General features: G+C 45.5%; 1 protein-coding gene across 1 annotated transcript in view; it reads right to left on the bottom strand.

Annotated features, from left to right (window-relative positions):
* Spmip2 (sperm microtubule inner protein 2) overlaps positions 1 to 22,096 on the bottom strand; it is a 69,450-nt gene that overhangs the window by 4,791 nt on the left and 42,563 nt on the right. The window contains exon 3 of the mRNA XM_050158833.1: positions 11,159 to 11,217. Coding sequence (XP_050014790.1) covers positions 11,159 to 11,217 — 59 coding nt within the window. The remainder of the gene's footprint in view (positions 1 to 11,158; positions 11,218 to 22,096) is intronic.

The following is a 22,096-nucleotide window of genomic DNA, read 5'->3' as shown; positions in this document are numbered from 1 at the left end:
GTGCATGGATCTGTACTCAGTTTAGCTCTCCTGTTTGCTGAGCAAGCATCTTATTTCCTGGGCCATCTTCTCACCTGCGACTCTTTGTTCTTTCTTAAAAGTTTTCTCCATCCCACATTAAAAAAAAAAAAAGTCTACGGTTTTCATATCATTAATAGTTCAAAAGATAGATTTATGAAATGGCTTGCGGAAATCATGTTGAAGAGGCAGGTAGAGCAGAGATTATTTAAATATAAACAAAATTGTGTGATCCCATGTAGCACAAAATCTATCCTGTTGAAAAGATCAAAATCAAATTGTTCCCTCAAACAAGTACAAGAGGGTTCCCCAAGTTGCCCGTCTGACTGCAGCGAACATCCAAATGACTAGAATGCATCTCTTAACAGAAAGAGGCAGTGGATGTACAGATTTCATTTTCCCTCTCGGAACAAAGCACCCACTCTCTTGGACTCTGCTTCCTTGAAGAGATTGTTCAATCCTGAGCGTGTAAGCGTCAGATCTAGGGTTGTGATCATTTGAGTTTGATTGATTGCTTTTATTTCCCAGGAAGCATGACCACTTTACTTTAAAGGCTTGTTAAACATTCTTCCACTAGACTGAAATAAAGCACTGAAACAAGAATCGTCTCTATGCCCTGCGTGAACACTGTCTTCATTAATTTCCCAGGTTGGCTTCCTTCCCCGAGCTCCAGAATGTGAGTAATGATGTCACCAGCACATTGCTGGTCGCCCTTCTGGACTCCAGCTGGGCTTCCCCTACGCAGGCTATGCAATCTCCTCCAACCAGTCCTCTGGCGCAGAACAACAACACGCTGCAGAAACGACCATTGCCAAGAACTCACTTGCGATGTAGAAGACACACAGAGGCGCTGGTTGCTTTTCCTTCAGTATCTTAAAGTGACTTACAGGAAGTGGCCATCGCATCAAGAATTCTCATGCACATGGCCTCAGAACAGGTGTCCAAATACCTAATAAAATTCACCATGCTAGGTTGTCTGGGGTCCCCAGACTGAAAACGTCTGAGTTCCAAGGGCGCTCACAGCTACTGAATTGGCCCCCTATGTCTAGGTCTCTATAGCGAAGAGAATGTGGGGGGAATATAAGCATACACAATCCACACAGTAGTAGTAGTGTGTGTGCATGCATGAGTCCTGTGCATATATGATGAGCAATGTTTTAATAAAATTCAGGGATTTTCATCTCTTCCCATCTGTAATGTCGCCCCTCCTCCAAGAATCCTGGTACTCTTTCAAAACAGGAATGCCCGAATGAGAATCTCACATGGTTGTTCATCGGCCCTAACCCATGATACATCCACAACAGGATCAGAGTAAAAATACCATGATTTCCAGCGAGCTTTGTGATGCTCTTTTTGTTCTAATAGTACAACCCAGTAGAGATGATAAAACCATCTGTAAGTCCAGTCCAGATGTCCCAATGCCCTTGTAGTGCTGAAAATCCCTTGGAGGGATGGGGAGCGCTTACTTAGAGCTTGCAAGGCCTTGGGTTGATCCCCAGCACTGAAAAAGCAATCCCTTGGAATAGTTCTTGTCCTTGGGTTAAACCATGAACTGGAAATACCTTAGTTTAAAAAAAAATTATGTTTAAAATGACTTATTTTGGTATAAGGAATGATCTAACCATGGCCGCGAGCCATGCGGACTTCCTGTTTTTGTTCTTGATGTTGTCATGACCATATGTGTTGAGGTGGGACTGAGGGGGAGGCACCACCTCGGCAGAGTCTCACCGAACAGCTGCAAAGAGCAACTTAGCTTCTGGGAGAAATGTCTCCAAGGCCTCAGCTCTGCTGGGTGAAGAAGACATTTGTTCTGCCACCCACCATGTAATTCATCCTTGAATTTTAATGAGTTAGCCTTTGGGCTGCGAGACAGAAAACAAGTCAAGGCATCCTACATCAACCCTGCCGGCTTCGCGGGCTGCCTCTGAGACTAGAGACGTCCTGGTTTTATTGTCAAATACATGATAATTGTGCTCAAAGGGAGTTTGTCTGAACATGCAAATTGCCCGTATAAATAGCAGCCCTTTGGACTTTAAATCCAGCTGACCCTACCTGTCCTTCAATTCTGGGAGCTGTATCTAGACTCACTGGTTCCTGCCCAAAGTTAAACTTTCCGATGTGAGCTTCCACTGTCTTTCAAAGTTCTGTTGTACCTGATTCTGAACTGTTAGGTTGTTACTATCTGAACCAGCACCAAGTACACTATCTGCCCACAAATACCGGTTGGTTCAAATATCCCTATTGCTGCACGCTGTTCATCGACTGTAGAGTTATTTCGTCTGCGTCTGCTCCCCTGCCCCTAACTGGTCCCCTGCTAGGTAAGCTCTTCAAGGCACAGATCCCTTGGTTCTCTGTGTGTTCGTACGCGGGATAGAATTAAAAAAAAAGCACAAGAGATGTGGGACGAAACTGAATCTGGATGATAGCGGTCGCGGACAGGATGCTGTTGAGAATCCTGCATGCACAAGAGCCGGCACCTACAGACAAGGTGCTGAGTGGCATACAAACCCCCGCCATAATTCCACAGTCTCACTTTCGCCTCCTCAGACACTGTAAACATTTGTGTATATGTTTTATTAATCTCGCTTTGAAAGCTGTTCACTGGTTTAGGCCAGCTGGAGCTTTGTGGGCTATGTGCTACGAGGAGTAACTGTAATATTATGTTTACTAAAATATTATACCCCACGGCTCCCGGTTCAGGTTTTCATGGGCTCTCCATCAAGGTAGCTTATCTTTTCTTAGAGCAAGTGGAAAACCTTGTTCATGTGAACACAGGACCTCTGGCTTCTGGCCTCTCTGCTCTCCAGCCTCCCTCCAGCCTCTAGCCTCTGGTCTCTGGCCTCTGGCCTCTGCCCTCATCCAGCCTCCCTCCTGCCTCTGGTCTCTGGTCTCTGGCCTCCAGCAGTCCTTTGGAGAAGACAGAACCGTGGGCCTCTGGCTGGTCACACACTCTTTAGTAGCTATCTCAGACTGGCCTTGAAATCTCAAGACCCCTCCTTTCTCCAGACTGCCAATTCTCTCGCGTCAGTCCCCGACAGGGCAGAGTCTTGACACTTTTACTGTTGCACTGTACTCTTAAGAATTATTAAAAGCACATTAAATTAGGGCAAGACCAAGCCCCCCCCCCCACAAGGCTGAGCATGAGCCCGGCGGTGGTGGCGCATGCCTTTAATCCCAGCACTCGGGAGGCAGAGGCAGGTGGATCTCTGGGAGTTTGAGGCCAGCCTGGTCTACAAGAGCTAGTTCCAGGACAGGCACCAAAGCTACAGAGAAACCCTGTCTCGAGAACCCCCCCCCCCAAAAAAAAAAAAGGCTGAGCATGGCATTCCACCATAGGGAATGGGTTCCAACTAGCTAGCTCTTGCATGAGGGATAGATACTGGTCCTACCGCCAGCTGCCTCACAGATAGTGAGTGTAAGTCAAATGACTCCTTTTCCTTCCCCAAGTTGCTTTTGGTCAGTGCCTATAGCAGCGACAGAAACTAGGATCCACCCACACCGAACCTTCCTTTTGCTTGCTCTGAGCTCTTTTCTGTCCTGGTCTGTTTGGCTGGGACTAACACTCCAGTGCAGCTGCTTATCTGTAGATTGCGCTCCTTGCTTTGATCGCCACGGACCGCTTTGTAAGGTCCTGCATCTGCTCCCTGGGCAGTCGTGCAATGCCTGACTGCAGCCGTTCTCATGTCTGGGATGCGGCAGGAGGTAGAGGGGCAGGCCAGGGAACAGACAGTCCCTCTTTCTTAGCATCTACAACAGACAGGTTTAACTCCCACTGTCTGCGCAACCAGGAATTGGCAGAGAAAGACCATGTTCTGAAATGAACTGGATTTTCCTCATTTAGGCGAGCACTAATAGGCTCGTAAGTTTTTAGAGTGGCATCGCCTTCTTCCTTAGTTATCTGCCTTTATTTCTCGCGGGTAGCCCTTCAAGGCCAGTGCATCTTGTCCTTTTGCTCTAGTGATGATGAGGACATTCGTTCATTCAGCAAACACGCACATCCATCCTGCGCTGGTTTCTCACGGCCTCTCCTGGGATTGTAATTAAATCATCAGTTATGTATCCGACTGATCCTGCCCTGTGAAATAAGGGATGGCGGAAGCTATGGCTGCCTCCTGAGTCCCTGGGCCTAGCAAGTGCCTGGTGCCATACTTAGCACTTGGCTATTTTTTTTTTATTCTAAACTTTATTTTTAAAATTGTTATTGCATTTAAGTATATGTATATGTGTGTGTGTGTGTGTATGCGTGCGTGCATGTATGTGTGTAAAATATGTGTGAAAATACATGACCTAGCTCCTGTGTGGAGATCAGAGAAGAGCAACACCAGGAGATAGTTCTCTCCTTCCGTTCTGTGGGTCCCAGAAATTGAAGCTAATGCCTGAGGGTTGATTGCAAGCACTGTTTCTCACTGATCCATCCCCTTGACCCCTTGGCCAATTTTTGAATTTGTAATCTGCACCACTGGGATGGGCCTGCTACCAGATGAGCTTCCAGAAACATCTTTCCCCAGCACTTCCCTGGACAGAAGCAAGAATGGGAGAAGGGGGCGCAGAAGCACAGGGAGAAAGGTTTTAGGGGAGAGAGACCCAAAGAGACAGCATAAGAAGGGATAATGGTTCCTCAAAACAGCCGCCAAGCTTATTTTAGGAAATTAGCATGCTGTCCAAGGGCTTTCTAGATATCTGCATTGATGCCCACTGTTCCGTGAAGCCCCTTAGCAGGGGACAACAGCCGAGGAGATGCGGAGCTGGTCACAGTGCTGAGAGGAAGAGACCCAGGCTCAGCCCTGAAAGCGACATCTATATCCTACATTAACCCCTCCACCACCACCCAGGCTCGGGGTACATCACAGAAAAGGAGCTGGGAAGAATGGACCAGCCGCAGGATGGGCAAGGGTTGGGTGCTGTCTTCTGTGATTAGCGATCGGGGGCTCATAGCTGCTGTGGTTGGTTACTTACACACGGGAAAGCCAGCCGAAATCCCAGCCCTGATGGGTGGATGAGCTCCAGGCCCCACCCCTCACTGAGGAGCTATGGGGGGGGCAGCTACTGAGGGAGGGAAAAATCATTTCTTTTTGAGGGTGCTCCCACTAGTAGGTTTCCCATGATGCACTGGATGGTCCCACAGCCATGCGCATATGGGCAGCCCCGTTGAGAAGGGATGTGTTGGCGAGGCTATAGCACGAGCTGGAGGGTGAAAATTCAGAGTCAGTAGGATCACATTTCATTGCATACATGTATGTAATTCTCAGACGTAGAAACACTTTTAAAGGAAAAAAAATTAGTTGTTGTATAAGAAAGAAATGGCAGGATTTTGCTACTTTGTTTCTGAAAAATCTCGATGCTCCAGACACTGACAATCTTAAAAATATTAAAAACAGAAAGCTGTCAAAATTCATGGATGTTTTGAAGAATATAACTCCACGAAACAAGCGCACATTTATCTCCCAATACATTTTTAAATAGTGGCTGTCAGTAAGTCTGCTAGCTTCACAACTGGTTTTGGCAGGGTTTCTTCAGAATAACAGGCGCTGTCCTAATGGCACCCCAGCTAATGCTAAATAAGGAATACCATACACCTGTCTGAAGACACAGACAGCCTTCCTTCTTAAGGACTGAGAATGTTTCCTTGGCACCAAAAGTCGTGGTTTGAGCTAGAAATTTTCTTCAACTTAGGAGTTCCAATGAATACAGTTCTATGGCTCTTTCCCTATACTGATTATTATTTCTATCAAGTACAATATTTGTACATGCACTTAAAATGGTCCTTTTAATATTTTTTTACAAAGGAATTTAAATAATTAAATAATTTAACAGAATCCCTATAAATCACACTAAAACACCCCTTCCTTTCTCTACTACTCTTCCCAGCATTCTCCCCCTAAAGCAGCTATGAGCAGCTATGAGCTGCAGGACCCCACTTTGACTGCGCTGTCTGCACGGATGCGTCTCCAGGTCCTGGGCTGGCTGCGTTCCAGGCTCTTTTCACTTAGCACCATCTGAGTAAATACTTTGGCTGCCATGTTTGTTGGTACTTTGTCTCCCAACTTGTGTCCTTTCTTTGTCCTTATGTCTCTTGTTGGCTATATAATACTGTCCCCCCACTTTCTGAAATACTTGATGGTACAGCCTTTAGTTTTACGATTTTGAAAATACCCATTTTTTTTCTTTCCTCACGTGATCGCTGGCTGAACGTGGAATTCTACGTGGCAGGTCTTGTCTACTTCTGGGGGGCCACACTACAGCAGATGGGACGGCTAAGGTGTTGCTAATGCTCCTGGTCTCCTGGACATACCTGCTCTCTGTTGCTTCCTGAACTCTCCTCACCCTCTCGAAGTTTCTCGGTGACACCTCAGTGCCATGCGTTCGTTTTTAGCAACATTTGATGAATGCTTTCAATCTGGAAATCATTTCGTTCCCTTGTGGGGCATTTTCTTGAATTACTGTTTCCCCTGGTCTCTTTCTGGACCTTTGATTCATCAAGTATTAGAAACTTTAATGTCTATATGTTTTCCTCATTTCTCTTTCATATCTTGAAGTTTTTTGTTATACCTTTTGGGGGAATTAGCTCTGCTAGCCACATATTGTGAATATTTTTTATAGTACATCAAATCTTTGTACTGATTGCTTTCATCTAATCCTGAGGATTTTAAAATAGCCTTCCCGTGTCACGTGACAGTTTCATACATGCACACAGTGTAATCTGATCCCTCTCGCACTTCCTCAAGACCCCCAAACATCTCCTTCCCGTCCATTTCACGCTCTACTCTTTTATTTTGATTTGTAACTCACCAAATCCAACTCCTGCTATCTGCTAAAATGTCGCATTATCTTGTTGCTTTGCTCTTCTGTGGGTAACCATAGTTTTAGTAAGTTCATGGCTTCAACAGGCAGGTCATGTCCAGAAAAGAGCATTTCTCAGCACCCCTCCCCATCTTCCTGCTCTGACATTCTTTCCATTCCTTCTTCATTGAAACTACCTGACCCTTGGGGAAGAGTTGCCAGGGATGGTCCTCTGTAGGGCTAAGAGCAACCAACAGCCACGTGTTCCCCATCTTTTGACCAGCTGTGAATTGCACATTAATTGCTGTCCACTACTGAAAGGAGGTCTCTGACCAAGGTTGAGAGTTGTACTAATCTGTGGGCAATGATATTTAGAGGGCAGTTTGGTAGCATGTCCATTTAGCAGCAGGTGTAAGTTTGCCCCACCCCAAGGCCTATGACCTCCTGGGCCTTGGTCTTTTAGCCAGGTTTACAGTACCAGGTGTGAATTCCTTCCTGTGGAATAGGCCTCGAATTCAATAAGAAAGTCGGTGGTTACCCCATAAACTTCATGTCACTGACGCACCAGTGTGTGCACGTCACCTACTAGGTCAGCAGGGTACTATGTAGCATACCCTGCTGGGTACACCTCGGACTTTTCTCGAAACCCCATGGCCTGTGGAATACTTTGTAATACTACAAAAGCTAGCCAGCAGGCAGGAAGGTTTGAGGTCAGTTTCAGCTTGATTTCTTTGTGTTGCAACAAATGTAGTGTGTCTTTAGTAAGAGAATCTTAGAGTCTAGCTACTTAACAAAGGTGGACAAAGAAGAGGAAGGGCAATGGACTGTGTTGTTTGGGGAAGCTTCTGGAGCCGGTATCCCACAGTGAGGACTTTAACATGTATTTTATTTATTATTTCAAAGCACTTCATTAACTGAGAAATAATAATAATAATAATAATAATAATAATAATAAAAATAAATCGAGTGCCTGGTTTGTTAATCATAGTTTCAGTTTATCTGTTGTCCTAGAAATCCATTCATTGGCTTCCTCTTACACCCTTGAGATTGTTTTGGGTGACAAATTTACGTCATATTACCCATCGAGTCTATGATGTACAAAAAACTCTATCCTATGTGCTATACTTATAACAATGCCATCTATACCATAACCCTGCGTAGGAGATTCTGCTACCATCACTTTAAAGACTGGGAAGTGAGGCCTTAAATAGCATGTCTAAACCTCACAGCCAATAGGTGATAGATACCAAGAACTGGGTAAGTGTAAGGGAAGTAACGACAAACGGAAATGCTTCCATGTCTAACAGGGAAGGCGAACATGAAACAAAATGGAGCCCGTCTCGGAAGCAGAGCAGACTCTTGTCTCCGTGATGCCGATGGGCAAGCATGCAGTGCCGTGACACTGATCTGAATCATGCTGCTACCCACACTGCCGCGTGTGAGGCCCTGATGGCTGCAAGGGTACCTCGGCTGTGTTCTCCTTGCTCTCTCTTGGATTCCTCGCTCACTGCTCCCCCTCCATGGTCTCAAGGACCTGCTGGGTGGCTCCCTGGCTTGTGTCAGCGTCTTCCATGCAGTTGGCCCTTGTGTGAGAAACCCTGCTCCCAAGGCTCAGACTTTCTTCCCTCTGTCTAATCTTGGGGTTCTTAGTTCTGGCTGCACAACATAGACAGTAAGGAAGATTTTTATTTTATTTTTTTAATTTATTTATTTCTTTATTAATTAATTAAAGATTTCTGTCTCTTCCCCACCGCCGCCTTCCCTTTCCCTCCCCCTCCCCCCAAGATTTTTATTTTAAACACCCAAGCTCAGATACCTGCATAAATCCGTGGGATCAGCCAACGTAGACTGAAATATTAGTTTGGTGATTCAGCTTCTTTACCAGGAGCCTTATGGTATGTATGTGCTCACTGGCTCTTCTCTTCATTATCCACAGTCTGCCTTCTTGAAAAGCTCAGCTGAGTCCCAGCCCTCTCTAACCACACTTAATTTTGCCTTGTCTGGAGACCCACAATGGGTCTGTACAAGTGAAATGTCTCCTTGTCTCCTAGCTGATCTTGTCACGACTGTTCCTGTCACCTCCCACCCACTTCCCACACAGCACTCCACCTTTCTAAGAGTGACCTTAGCAAAAGGCTACGGATCTCGTTCCTGCCGACTTAACCCCTCCCAGTGTGCTCACGCTGTTTGCAGATTAAAACCCAAATGCTCCAGACAGGTCCACGCGTTTCCAGCAAGTCTATCCCCTGCCTTCCCACTCGCCTGGGACTTCCTGGGATCCAGGCGTGGATTCTAGTTGGATGTGCTTTTCCTGCCTGGTTCAAGTAGCACCAGGGACAGCCCCTGCTCCCATTGCTAGGGGTTGCCCAAATAGACTAAGTTACACAATTGTCACATATATGCAGAGGGCCTAGGTCAGTCCATGCAGGCTCCCTGGTTGTTGGCTCAGACTCTCTGAGTTCCCATGTGGCAGGCTAGCCATTCCTGTGGGTTCATGTGATGTCCCTGACCCCCCCCCCCCGCTCCTACAAATCTATATGAAGCAATAAAAATACAATGATAACGTGGTATAAAGGGAGGTCATGGTGAACACCCTGGACTTGGTCCCTAGGATCCCAAAAATGAAGGAGGAGGAGGAGGAAGAGAAGGAAGAAAGAGAAAAAGAGATAAGAAGGAAGAGAATGGGAAAGGAAGAAAAAATAATACCTAGAACCTCCTAAAAGGTCTTCTGGCCATTGGGTGTATGCCCTAAACTGGATCTGGGGACGTTGGTTCTTTCTTCTCTCTTTCATGAGACTTCCACCATGATAGACAGCTTTGCCTCGATCAACAACTCTAACTGGTCATTACCGGAGCCTTTACAATTCTGAGCCGGGATGGCAGGTGACTGTCTCTCAGGTCTTTGTTATAGTAATGAACACTAACACAGTAGCCACACAGGCAGACCGAGCTTTGTCCTTCCTTCTTCCGTTTATGCTCAGTTTCCCAACTTCATTCACGATCCCCTAAGGGCAAGGATTTTCTTTCATAAACAGTTTGCATCCTTATGACTTGGTGCTATCCACGGAATCATCCCTAAAAATAAAGGTAGCCTTTCCTCTCTAGGAATATTGTTCACAGCTGCAGTGTTTCTCAGACGCTAAGAAAGTGTTTTTATTAGTACATTCACACCTTCCTCACCAGGAGTTGTTAAAGGCGTCCTCGGTGTCCAGTAGCCTCTCTCTGCTAGTTTTCTTTGCGGAGAAACGGTTGAGGCAAGCAATGCTGTTCAAAGGAATTTCTCACATAGAACACGTGTTTTTCATGCACTGTGGTGTGACTCTTCCTGTGTGGCTTGACATGGGAGCAGGAGCTGTGCCAAGTCAGTCACAGATGTTATCCAGGAAGAGCTTCTGGACAGCACCTGATCGACTTTTTAAAATATTGATTTGATTCTATTTTCTGTTTACGAGTGCTTTGCCTGCATGTTTGTATGAGGCCCATGTTCATGCTTGGTGCCCAGAGAACAGAACAGGACATCAAGTCTTCTGCAACCAGTGCTACAGATGGTTGTGAGCCACCGTGCTGTTGGTGCTGGGAACCAAACCCAGGTCCTCTACAAGAGCCGGAAGTACTCATAACTACGAGGCTGTCTTTCCAGCTGCTGTCCAATAGTCTTTTGACAAGAGGGCTTGAAGTCTCTTTCTATATTATATATTTTACATTACTAGAAGAGACAAAACCTGTTTTTGTACGTGCTAATAACTATATCCTTCAAGAATGAAAGCTGGAGAAAACCTTCCCCCATAATTCCATAGAGATGACACTATTATATCTCTAATGTGGCCTTTTCTTCGGGCATCTGGAGTGTGCTCCGTTTAGACAAGAGCCCGGTATTTACTCTTTCGCCATAATTTAACACACCTGGAGCTACACATGTTTAATTTTTGTTAGTGGATACTTTAAGACAACATGAATTCAAACCATTATGTGACTTTAGTAAAATTATGCTTATTAACCAAGGCTACATATTATTGTGGTTTCTAGGCCAACAGCATGAAGTAAGGTCTTTTCAACTACATGTCTGGGTTTTCCCACAGAAAGCATACGTACAGACTGGCATCTCTTTCCCTCTCTGTAATCTAGTACATTCTTTACTATGTTACTTTGCTTTGTCCCTTTCCCTAACTAGGCTGGCAGAAAGTAAAATTTATGTTGTTCATTAGAAATAAAAATTTGTGGTTTTTTTTCCTGTCACACAAATCTACATGAAGCAATAAAAATACAGTGATAACGTGATTTTTGAGACTGGGAAAATAAGCCGTCCCTAACTTAGGAAGTAATCCCGTTACCCATTTAAAATACATCCTCGTGTACTTACCATGGGTTTTGATAACGGTGGGTTACTTTGTCATTTGCATCAAGACTTAGCTCCCCAAGCTGCAAAAGGAGAAAAACTAATTCAGGGTTATTCTTTGGTAGACAGGGACCCACGTGTCTGAAGTCTGAGCATCTATATTCCTCCCCTAAGGGGAGTCAGGCTAGAAAATGGAGTAGGGATGCTACATTCAGATAAAAGAAAATCAGTGGGTGCTACCCACTGGGGTCGCTTGCCCTGGAGCAGGGAAGACAAACCATTATGGTGAGCCAATATGTGGTAGGGTGTGGGAGGGGGGCAGAATGGTTCATGTCCTGTGGGGAGAGGCAGATCTGAAGAGGTGAAGGGGTGAAGAACAGGCTAATGTAGGAGGTCTGCTTGTCACCCTGGGCCATGGTGACGTCCAGGCCTAGACATGGGTCTGTGGCCCCTCTGCAGCCAGGGTCTGTGTTACCACCAAAGGCTGCAAGGATGCTGGGGTTCTGGGCCACCACATGACCCTGTTGGGGTCTGAGGGACGTGCTGCTTCAGGGCCATGCTGATCTGAGTGACCAGTGCTGCCATTCAGGGCCATGGAAGTGTCTGGGCCTGAGCTGCAGTGGAGGGCCAAGTCTGGGCCTGTGCCTCTATTGCAGCCAGGGCATGGGATGATGTCCATGGCTCCTGTTACCACAAAAGGCTGTTCAGATGCCCGGGGTCTGGGCTGACACCCGAGGCCATGTTGGTGCCTGAGGGTCAGACTGTTGCCAGGGCCCTACAAATCAGGGTGGCCTGTGCTGCCACCTGGGGCCATAGTGACATCAGGGCCCACGCTGCAGCCAGGGGTTTTGTGTCTGGGTCCATAGTCCTGCCACAGCCAGCATCTGTATTGATATCCACGGCTCCTGTTACCATTGAGGGCTGTGCAGCTGCCCAGGATCTGGGCCAACACCCAGGGCCAATTTGGAGTTCAGGGACAACATTGTTGTTGAGGCCATTTGGATCTGTGAGGCCTGAGGTGCCAGCCAGGGCCATGGAGACAAGTAGGCTCAAGCTGCTGCTGGTGGCCATGTCATGGTCCTGATGCCGCTGGGCAGCTGGGATCTGTTGATGTCTATGGTCCATGTTGCCTTCAGGGCTCATGCAAACCAAGTGTTGAACAATGTCTTGAAATCCTAGGGCTGTGCTGAACTGGTCCCGCTCCCCACCATGGAAGAGAGAGCTGGCTCTGCCCCTCAGAGGGCAGTGGTCCCAACACCCAACTGAGCAGCTCAGCTACCGTCCAGACACACATCCAGGACTTGGTGTTGGCACTCTCCAACATCTGTCCTCTCTATGTCCTGCTGCAGCCCATGTAGGGATTGGTCCTGGGGAATCATCGCTGCAGGATCTCCATGACTGGGGCAACAGAAGGACAACTGAGGCGATTCAGTGAGGGTCTAGGATTATCGGTACACCAGAAGCCAGTGGCCTTGAACCAGACACATTATACAACGAACATTTGCAAGTAAAGCTGTTTGGACAAAGGGGAATAGGGCATGATACACAGAGCTCCCAGGGCTACCGAGATGAATGAAGAGGTGATGGAGGGGCGGGGAAGACGGGAGAGCGAAGTGGTTTTTGTTTTGTTTTTGCTTGTTTAATATTCTTATTTGTATTTTTAAATGTTTATTATTTCAAGTTTTCCTTGGCATGGGGTGGGTGGGGGATGCAAGAGTGAAGGGCGGATACTGAGCGACTGGGAAATGAGTGCGATTTGGGTGCATGGTGTGAAATTCCCAGAGAATAAAAAAAAGTTATGTTTTAAAAATTTAAAAAAGAAAATCAGCGGAGATGATCACTGTTGCTTCCTGGCCTGAGAGGAAACAGTCACCACGAGCTCCACCCCCTCTGTGGGAATGCAAAGGGCTGAGGAAGACTGGGGGACTGGCCAGGCTGCCTGGCTACTCCGTGGCTGACTCTGTTAGGAAGCAGCACTGTGGGCTGTCAGTCATCACTTAAGTGGGCACTTGAGAGATCTGCAGAGTTAGCCAAGGCGTCAGCGGAGTAGGGAAGAGCTGGCATTAGAGGCCTGGGGCAGATCTGAAAGCTCCTGGATAGTTGAGAATCTATGTGGTAGCTAAATATCAGTTTCACATTTAAAGAAAAAGAGAGAGAAAGCATGAAATCCCACACCCTCCCGTGTACGCTTGAATGTTGTATTATTCCTGAATGAATGCTCTCTGTGTTCCAGTTCCTTTCCCCATCTTAGAAAGAAGCTGGGAAACAGGGGTGTCGTGTTCATATCCAGAGGGCTTGAGGACTATAATCACTTCTCAGTTTTCTGGGCTAGGTTGAAAATTACAACATGAAAACATAAAAAAGTATTTCGCTTCTGCTTCGGAATGCATTTTAAAAATTTATATTGACAGGAGGTGTGCCAGATTTATAACAGCTCAAAAAATAGCAATAACCATGAACGTTCAGCAGCAATTGGCAACCCCAGATGCTCTCACATCCTCCCCTCTTCCTCTTGCCCAGGCTTTGCTCAGAACGGCTTTGCTGCCAGCCTGCCTAATAGTTGTTTCTTCTCTATTTCCTTAATCTACCTGCTTGCTCAGGTGACCCAAAATGGCAGTCTTGACCCCCATACAGAAAGCAACAAAGGAAGGGGTCGGTTAAGAGTTTAATGCAGAGCTGGCCATTAGTCAACAGGCAATGCAGAAGTAGTGATCTCTGAACAATGGAAAGGTCATGGTATCGTTTGATCCCTAGCGTCCAATTCCCTGAAAACCAGTTGACACACTAATTCAAAAATAAGTTTACTATTTTCTTTGGATGCTCTTCTTTGATCTTTTGCTACTCAAGATTTAATAACAAAAGCATGACATCTTCGTGTCAGAAATGCTAAGAAGTCTTTGCTTCTCTTAGAGTTACAGGGTTCATGACAAAAACCTTGTTATTGCCAGGCAGTGGTGGCACATGTTTTTAATACCAGCACTCAGGAGGCAGAGGCAGGTGGATCTCTGTGAGTTCGAAGTCAGCCTGGTCTACAAGAGCTAGTTTCAGGACAGGCTCCAAAGCTACAGTGAAACCCTGTCTCAAAAAACAAAACGCACGCGCGCGCACACACACACTTACACACACAAACTTGTTATCGTAAATACACTCACCCTTTTGTGTTTTAATTTATTAACAAACACACTGTGACTTATTTGAGTAGCCATGCTCACCAAAGTGCTAAACCTAATGAATTCACAATCATATAAACATTTATATTGGCCCATTATTCATAATAAGGAAAATATTGATCTAGAGATTAGTCCCCTGTGGATGTCACTCAAGAGTAGAGCACTTGCCTGATAGACACAAGGCCCTACATTTTATCCCGGAACTACAGATAAATAAACAAAATTCTAACATTTTCATACAATCCACAAATAACATAATGTTTTGGGGGGAAATTCTTATATATTAAAATTTTCAGTTAACAATTATAATTATAGGTCAAAATTAAACATTTCCACTGAAACCATGTTTCAGCAAGTCTAGGGATTAATAAAAAGGAAATGCAATCTAGCCACTGTGAGCTAAACGCATGTTTTGGAGAAGACTGCGTTAAACTAATTGCATATGTCCGGGGCTAGTTCTAGGGACAAGGCCACTTCCCCTTCTATTTCCCACCCACCTCTAGTGCAGCCCTGCCGTGCTCAGGTGACCTGTGGGACTGTTTTCCAGAGAAATCCTTGCTTTGTTGGATATTCTACAATGCTTTTCCGAGGGTATCTGATGGAGCTTTCCTTACTGGAAGGGCCGGTGTTACCCATTTCTGTCGCTAGGGGCTTTCTTACCAGTAGACGGGATGCAATGCAATGTATTTTGAGAATGTGTACACACTAAGGTTTTCTTCCCCAGCCTCCTTCTTGGTAACACTGGGCTCTCAGTCCCCCACAGTACCCCCTCCGGCGATCTTTTGTTATGCTAATGTGTTTGTTCTCTACTTGCCTCAATTTGCAAAATATTACTGTTAACCCCTTAGGTGTCTTTCTTCCCACAGCCTGTGATAAGCACCCGCATTGTTGTGGCTGAGCCACCAAACTGCATAATGTTGCCTATTTTAGGCTGGAATTATTGAATCAAGTAGGGCATAAAGGCCTTTGCAAGAACGGGGCATCTGAAGTATTCATTATATATTCAGTGCAAGGGTTGAAACAAAACAGTTCTTTCTGGAAAATGTCAGTGGTTAAGGCTTAGCCTCTGTGATGCACTATTCTTGTAAAGAGAAAGAGCGATGCAGAGACCCACATTGCATTCTGTGCCCCGTCACAGATGAACCTGAATGTTTCTGCCATTGTTGTTTGACTGCAACATTTCAAATAATTTGAACCAATTAATCAACTTTAAGCACGCAGTAAACACTAGGCTTTGTGAGTTTGTTAGCTTTAGAGCCGGAATTGCTGCTTCCTGGTGTGTATCCAAGTGGTGTGCAAATTCTATCACGGCACTACCCTGCCTATAGCCCTGCGGTTGGAAAAGATGGGCAGATAGAAACATGAAAGCCCCTGGATGGCATTTGCTGAGCCCTGCTGTGTGAAACACTACGCCAGCACTATGCACACATACCTCACGCAATACAGAGAACAAAACTCCGAGGGTTTCCTATTAACCCTGTGGTAGGCAGAGCTCCAATGGCCCCTGAATTCTCATTTCCTGGTAAACGCTGCTTTCTTCCAGATATTCCATCAAATATCTACACACAGGGTGTCACTGATGGGGGATTTTGTAAGCATAATCAAGACCCTAAAAACTTTGAATTTAAGAAGGATTTGCCCAGTGTGGTGGGCATAGGCTTGTAGTCCCAGTTACTTGGGAGGCTGAGGCAGGAGAATCATAATTTCTACTTCTGCCTAGGCTACAGGGTGAGTTCAAGGATAGTCTAATCAACTTAGCGAGGCTTCGTAGCTGTGTTGTGGAGTGCTTGCCTAGCATCATGCACAAGGCTGTATTACACACACACAAACACACACACACACACACACACACAGAGAGAGAGAGAGAGAGAGAGAGAGAGAGAGAGAGAGAGAGAGATTTAGCCTTAGTGAGCCTAACCTAACAGAGTTTTTAGAAGACCCTAAAGTTCTTGACAGAAAGGCTGCAATGCTGAGGGACATGAGACCTGAGGGAGATTTCCTTAGTAGCCTTAACGTGAAAGAGTCATGTGTTAGGAACTTGGGCATTTTCCGGGAGCATGGCTCCTGGCTAACACCCATCCCTACAACCACAATGAAGCAGACTCTACCACAACCACATGAACATGAAAGAGATGACAGAGATACTCTGATGTCAGCTTTGGGAGGCCTGAGCAGCAAGGCAGCCATGCCTTCCCCAGACTTCAGACCTGTAGATCCGGAAGCAGATTACACCATTACATTTCTGAACTTGTGACTATTTGCTATGTAGCAGTAGAAGACCAATATAATCTCCATTTTATAGGTAAGAAACTTAAGGTTGTTATGAAAATACTAGTAAATAAAGCTGACAGAAAAGAGGGAAGATAAAAACCCTTCCTCTCTGGTCATTGAGCAGATTCACAGTCATAGGCTCTGCTCTAGGGCCTATGACCTACCTAGACACAGGGTCTTGGTCTCCAGAGCAGTGCCACACATGAGTTCCACCTTGTGTAACTGGCCTTACATCCAGTCAGAAAGTGGTTGGTTGCTCTCATAACGTTCGTGCCACTGTTGTGCCTGCCGCGTCTCCTGCCAGCTTGGTTGTTATGGCGGCTTGCAGGTTTTACAGCTGGGTAAGACTGCTGACTACGTTTCACTTTCAGTAGCACTGTGAACGCTCTCCAGTGGGCATGAAGCGTCCTCATCAGGACCAGCTTGATTTCTTCACGTTCTATGACGCAAGTTTGTGTTGTCTTCAGCAATAGGGTCTCACTGTCACGTTCTGGAGGGTGACCAAGAGCAATGGCAATAGCCTGTAACGTTTTGAGGTCGGTGGGACCCCACTTAATAAACAGCTCCTGGCGTGGGCTTTATATTTAATAGCTTTTGGTGTCTAGATGAGGCATTGTTCCCCTCCCCCTGTTATAAGCTACCTCCTTTTAAATACACTAGAACTTTCTTTTAGAGAAAAATCAGACCCTTCTTTGTTGGAGTAGTTCTGATAACTGGCCTTCTAATGTCAGCCCGGTAGCCTATTCCTCTGGTGATTCCCATCAGGGCTTGAACTTGAGCAGACTCTACACTTGAAGCTACCGGGAGCTTCCCAAATCTCCAAGGGCAATCGCTGTAGTTTCTGAAATATAACCAAGTGCCTCATTTGCAATTGTATTCACACTTGGATTTGTGTGATGTGTTGATGACATTGCTACTGCTGTTGATTCTGAAGTTAAAAGTGAGTTTTCCCTTCATATAATTGTCCAATTAGCTCTACAGCTAGGAGCAGAGACTCCCTCATTGTGAAAAGTATTTTCCAAGGTAGGAAAAAAAAAAAAAAAAGGTTTTCAAACAATTGTATTTAACTAGCTGGGAGTAGAATGGTTACTAATCTAACGCACACTTAAAAATTCTTTTCTCTCTGTGAATAGCAAAGGCTCTGCATGAGAACAAAAAATGATTTTCATGTCTCATCATGTCTGGATCAGCATCTACCCCGTGCTAAACACCAGGATGAAGTACTGTGTGCTATTGATATTATCGGTAGAAAGTCAAACGCAAAGAAGCTACTCGCAGCTCTGTGGAGTGCGGCTTGGGACCACAGTGCCAGGCAGTAATCACTTTATAAACTTCACCAATAACAACTATTAAATCTGAGATTTGCGAGAGAAAACCAGTTCCACAATTTTTTTAGCCAAACTGGAAGCAAGTATTAATTACATACTAGCCAGGATGATGGGTTCTGATAGGGCCATTCCGAGGTGCCCATCATGGGTGAGCATATATCCTGGCCTACTTCCTGCCTGCATACCTCTCTCCTACATCCAATCAGGTGCAAGCGTACTCCCGACATTTCCTGACAACATGTGATCAAACACACGCAGTACAATTGTGCCAAACAAACTTGTTTTAGGGGAATGAAAATATAAACATTAATATTGTCCTTTCCATCACATCTGGGTCCCACAGTCGTCAGCATTCAGGCAAAATGCTTAGTCGCCCTAGGTGCTAGCATTTCCGGGGTCCCACGGCCGCACATCGGCAATTGCACCATCGGCAATTAGGCAAACTGCCTAGTTACCCTAGGGCCTTACGGGTAACCCTACATAATCTATGGACATGCTTATCTTGGCCACGTAATCTATATGTATGCATGCTGTGGCCATGTAAGCCTCTGCAGGCCAGTGCTGAGCCACCTTAAGTAAGCGGACATGCCTGCCCTACGGTCTCGTTCGACGCCTGCGCACACCTCACTTTCCTTTCTCTTTATTAATGAAAACTCTTAAAGCGGGTTTCATTGTCTATCTGCGGTCCCTCGCTCACGGCACGGTAGTATCAAAGAGCCTCCAGCATTTCAGAAAGTATCTCTCCTTGGACAAGGGACTTACAGGTTAGAGGCATTTTTGTTTCATTTATCTCTTAAGAACAAACGGTAACTAAAACGTAATTTTGGCTCTCACACAACACCACAGAGAAAAGCCCCCTCCCCAGTGAATTCTTCCCTACTGAGGGAGGTTCTGAAACATTCATTTGTAGCACTATTTTCTTTGTATCCAAACAGGGGGGGGGGGGGGGGCACATGCATAAGGCCCCTGCTTGGCTGAGGTTCCATGGCCTGCAGGATGCAAATGTGGGAAAGCATAGTGACTGTGGGCTCGTTCACGCCACGTTCTCTGCATTTTTGTCGCCATAGCTGAGGGCTCTGCTAGTGTTGCACGTGGAGGAAGCCAGCCCTGCAAGTTTACCATGCTTTAAGGACTTCCCTCCAGTGACCTTAAGAGAGGATCAAAGCCAGATTTAGAAAACAGATGTCCCGGCATTTGATCCATCTGTGCTTGCGATATTAGATCATGTACAAACTGCAGAATTCTTCAACAATAAACCGAAAACTTAACTGTGGAGTCAGACCACTTTTGCTAGAGCGTAGTCTAGCTCATCAGTCCATTCTCAGCTTCTATTGTTCTTGTCATTATCCACTAATGTCAGCTGAAAGTCCGTGGAGTGTGCGTAATTCTGACTTTAAGAAGCTTAATTTTATTGGTGGAAAAGTTAATGCTTACATTAGAAATACACTCAAGATTTTATATCAGGCCCTGCAATAATCCAGGTACTTTAAGCTATCCTTATAATTAAGGAATAAAATCTCCTTACAGGTTCATAGGGTTCTTTTTTTTTTCTTTCCATATTTCCACATCATAATAAAAAAAATGATAGAAAACAGGTATGTATTTTTTGATTGACCAACCACTGTCTGCAAAAGTCACGTCCTTAAGTGAGGAAACGTGCCAGTTTAGCCAAGAGACCAGGACTCTGGCTGCTATGACACCCAGAGAGCCATGCTTGTTTCTAAATGAATTACTTTTGTAGATTACCAGTTGTATTTTTGTCTTACTGAAATTTGAAAATGCAGCGATTGCACACAGTGCAATGGATGTACTACTACATAGAGGACGTAGGTGAGTTGCTCACTGCCACTTAACTCCAGCGCAGTAGCCATGGATCAACCCACCTCAACCTGTTGTGGGTTATTTTCTGCTCTTTTGGAGGGCCCGCCACCCAGCTCCCAAATAAATCCCACATGGAGGCTTATTCTTACTTATAATTTCCCACCTTAGCTTGGCTTGTGTCTGATCAGCTTTTCTTAAATTGTCCTGTCTACCCTTTGCCTCTGGGCTTTTTCCTTTTCTTACTTCTGTATATCTTACTTTCACTCTTACTTCATGACTGGCTGGGTGGCTGTGTGGTTGGGTGACTGCGTGGCTGTGTGGTTATGTAACTGGGTGACTGGGTGACTGGGTGACTGGGTGTCTGTTCAAATGTCATTAAACTGTCAGAAGAAGCCCCACCTAGAGCATGGTGATAGAATTTGTGGTGGTTAAAATGGGCAGAATTATCAAAGCCTGGAAAAAATGTATTAACCACCTCACGTATGCATATACAGGTAGATTGCTATATTTAAAACACAATGGTTGCAATATATATCGTGGTGAACTGATTTAATGTTGTCCTGGGGATCGTACCAATGAAGAATGGCTGACCAAGTCCAACATGACATCATTTCTGTGGGGAAAGCAACTGACTTAAATCAATTCGCCATGAGGTCAGAGTGCAGGAGCAGAAAACGGGCATCAGGAAGTCAGCTGACCTTGCTGAGATCTGGGTTAAATCAAGGCCGGGGTGAGGAGGCAGACCGCTGGAGAGGCCATTAGAATGCCATAGACATTGTTTCATTTGGCTCCAGATATTATTGTAGAAATGACATACATAGTTTGACAGAGGCCAAATCCATTTAAACAAGAAGAATGCACTGCTCTTAAATCTGAAATAACAGCAAAAGTAATGGGCTTTTCCTGGCTGATATATGCATTCATTATCATGGTACTGTAACACATAAACTAGAAATAGCTACACACACACACACACACACACATACATGAGACGGGGGTTTCTTATGAGTTTATTGCACTGACCTCTACAGTGTGGCAAGTGTTTACATGTTCAGGTTGTCTTTTGGCATGGAGGTTATTATCTCAGTGCTCAAGCCAGATAATTTGTCACATGATGTGTGGAGCCCCCTTTTGCTCTAAATAAGAGGTTCCAGGTAGAAGGCAGCTTCCCAGGGCACTTTTGCAGGAGTCCCTTCTTCCTAGCTGCTGGTCTCACACAGACCTGGGGCTCAAACTAGGAAGCACAGCTGTTGGAGCTATAAAAAACATTCAGCGAAGGTCTGTGTAAAAACTGCGGTTCTGAGCTATCACATGCTACATTGAGGAGCTATCATACGCTACACTCTGAGGAGTGTCCACAGCCAGACTTGAAAAGTGGCCATTTTGATGTGAAACAGGATGGGAAAAGAATGGCTGTAGATGGGGGAGAAGTCGCAGGGGGAAAAGGCATTGGAGAAATAACAGGTGGTGGACTGAGACATCACGTAAGTGGCACCTTTTGTACTCTCTAAGGTGACCTCAGTTGACATCACCACTCCTCTCCTCTCATTCCTTGTCCCTAGACCTCTCTCTGTCCCTCTATTGCATCTCTCTCTCTCTCTCTCTCTCTCTCTCTCTCTCTCTCTCTCTCTCTCTCTCTCTCCTCTCTCTCTCTCTCTCTCTCTCTCTCTCTCTCTCTCTCTCTCTCTCTCTCTCTTTCCTCTTCCCTCCTCTCCTCCCCTCCTTGTATTCCCTCCCCTCTTGTCCTTGCCTCTCCCTTTCTCCATCCCCTCTTTTCCTCTGCCCTCTCATTCTCTTTTTTCTCTCTACATGGCCCAGGTTGGCCTTGAATGATTCCCCTGCCTCAGCCTCCCAAGCTGTAATCCCTCCAAGGATTACAGGCCTGTCCCATTGAATCTGATTCCTTACACCTCACAAACTTAGCGGGTTTGTGTACGCGGAACTGATGTGTATATCTCCAAATGCAAATTCGTGATCTGAGTGGTGGAAGTAAATGGGGTCACGAGGAATTGAAACCAAGTCTAGACTTAAGGTTTGACCTTGGATGCACAGGAAATCAGGGCTGGGATTTGGAGGGGAAGAATGGCAGCCCCAGCAAAGGGCTTCGTGGGTAGGGTCATCCTCTCCAGTTACCACACTCTCAGGTGCTTTCCTTCCTATATAGCTCTAAGTCCTTTAAAGGAGGTGTCAAAGATTAAAGAGGAGGAGGCCAGGAATGGGGGTGGGCACATACGAGGAGTTGGATGGAGGAAAGGGAAGGGAGAAACTTGACATAATTATATTTTAATTAAAAGGAAAGAAAACTTTGACAGAAGCCATGTAAAAATAAGGGGTTTTTAAATTATTATTGCTTTCTTTTTTTTTTTTTTTTT

Source organism: Alexandromys fortis, unplaced genomic scaffold (assembly GCF_014885135.2).
Source record: "Alexandromys fortis isolate MF-2015 unplaced genomic scaffold, M_Fortis_MF-2015_v1.1 scaffold_102, whole genome shotgun sequence".
Classification (NCBI taxonomy): domain Eukaryota; kingdom Metazoa; phylum Chordata; class Mammalia; order Rodentia; family Cricetidae; genus Alexandromys; species Alexandromys fortis.
This window is presented reverse-complemented; position numbering and strand designations above follow the sequence as displayed.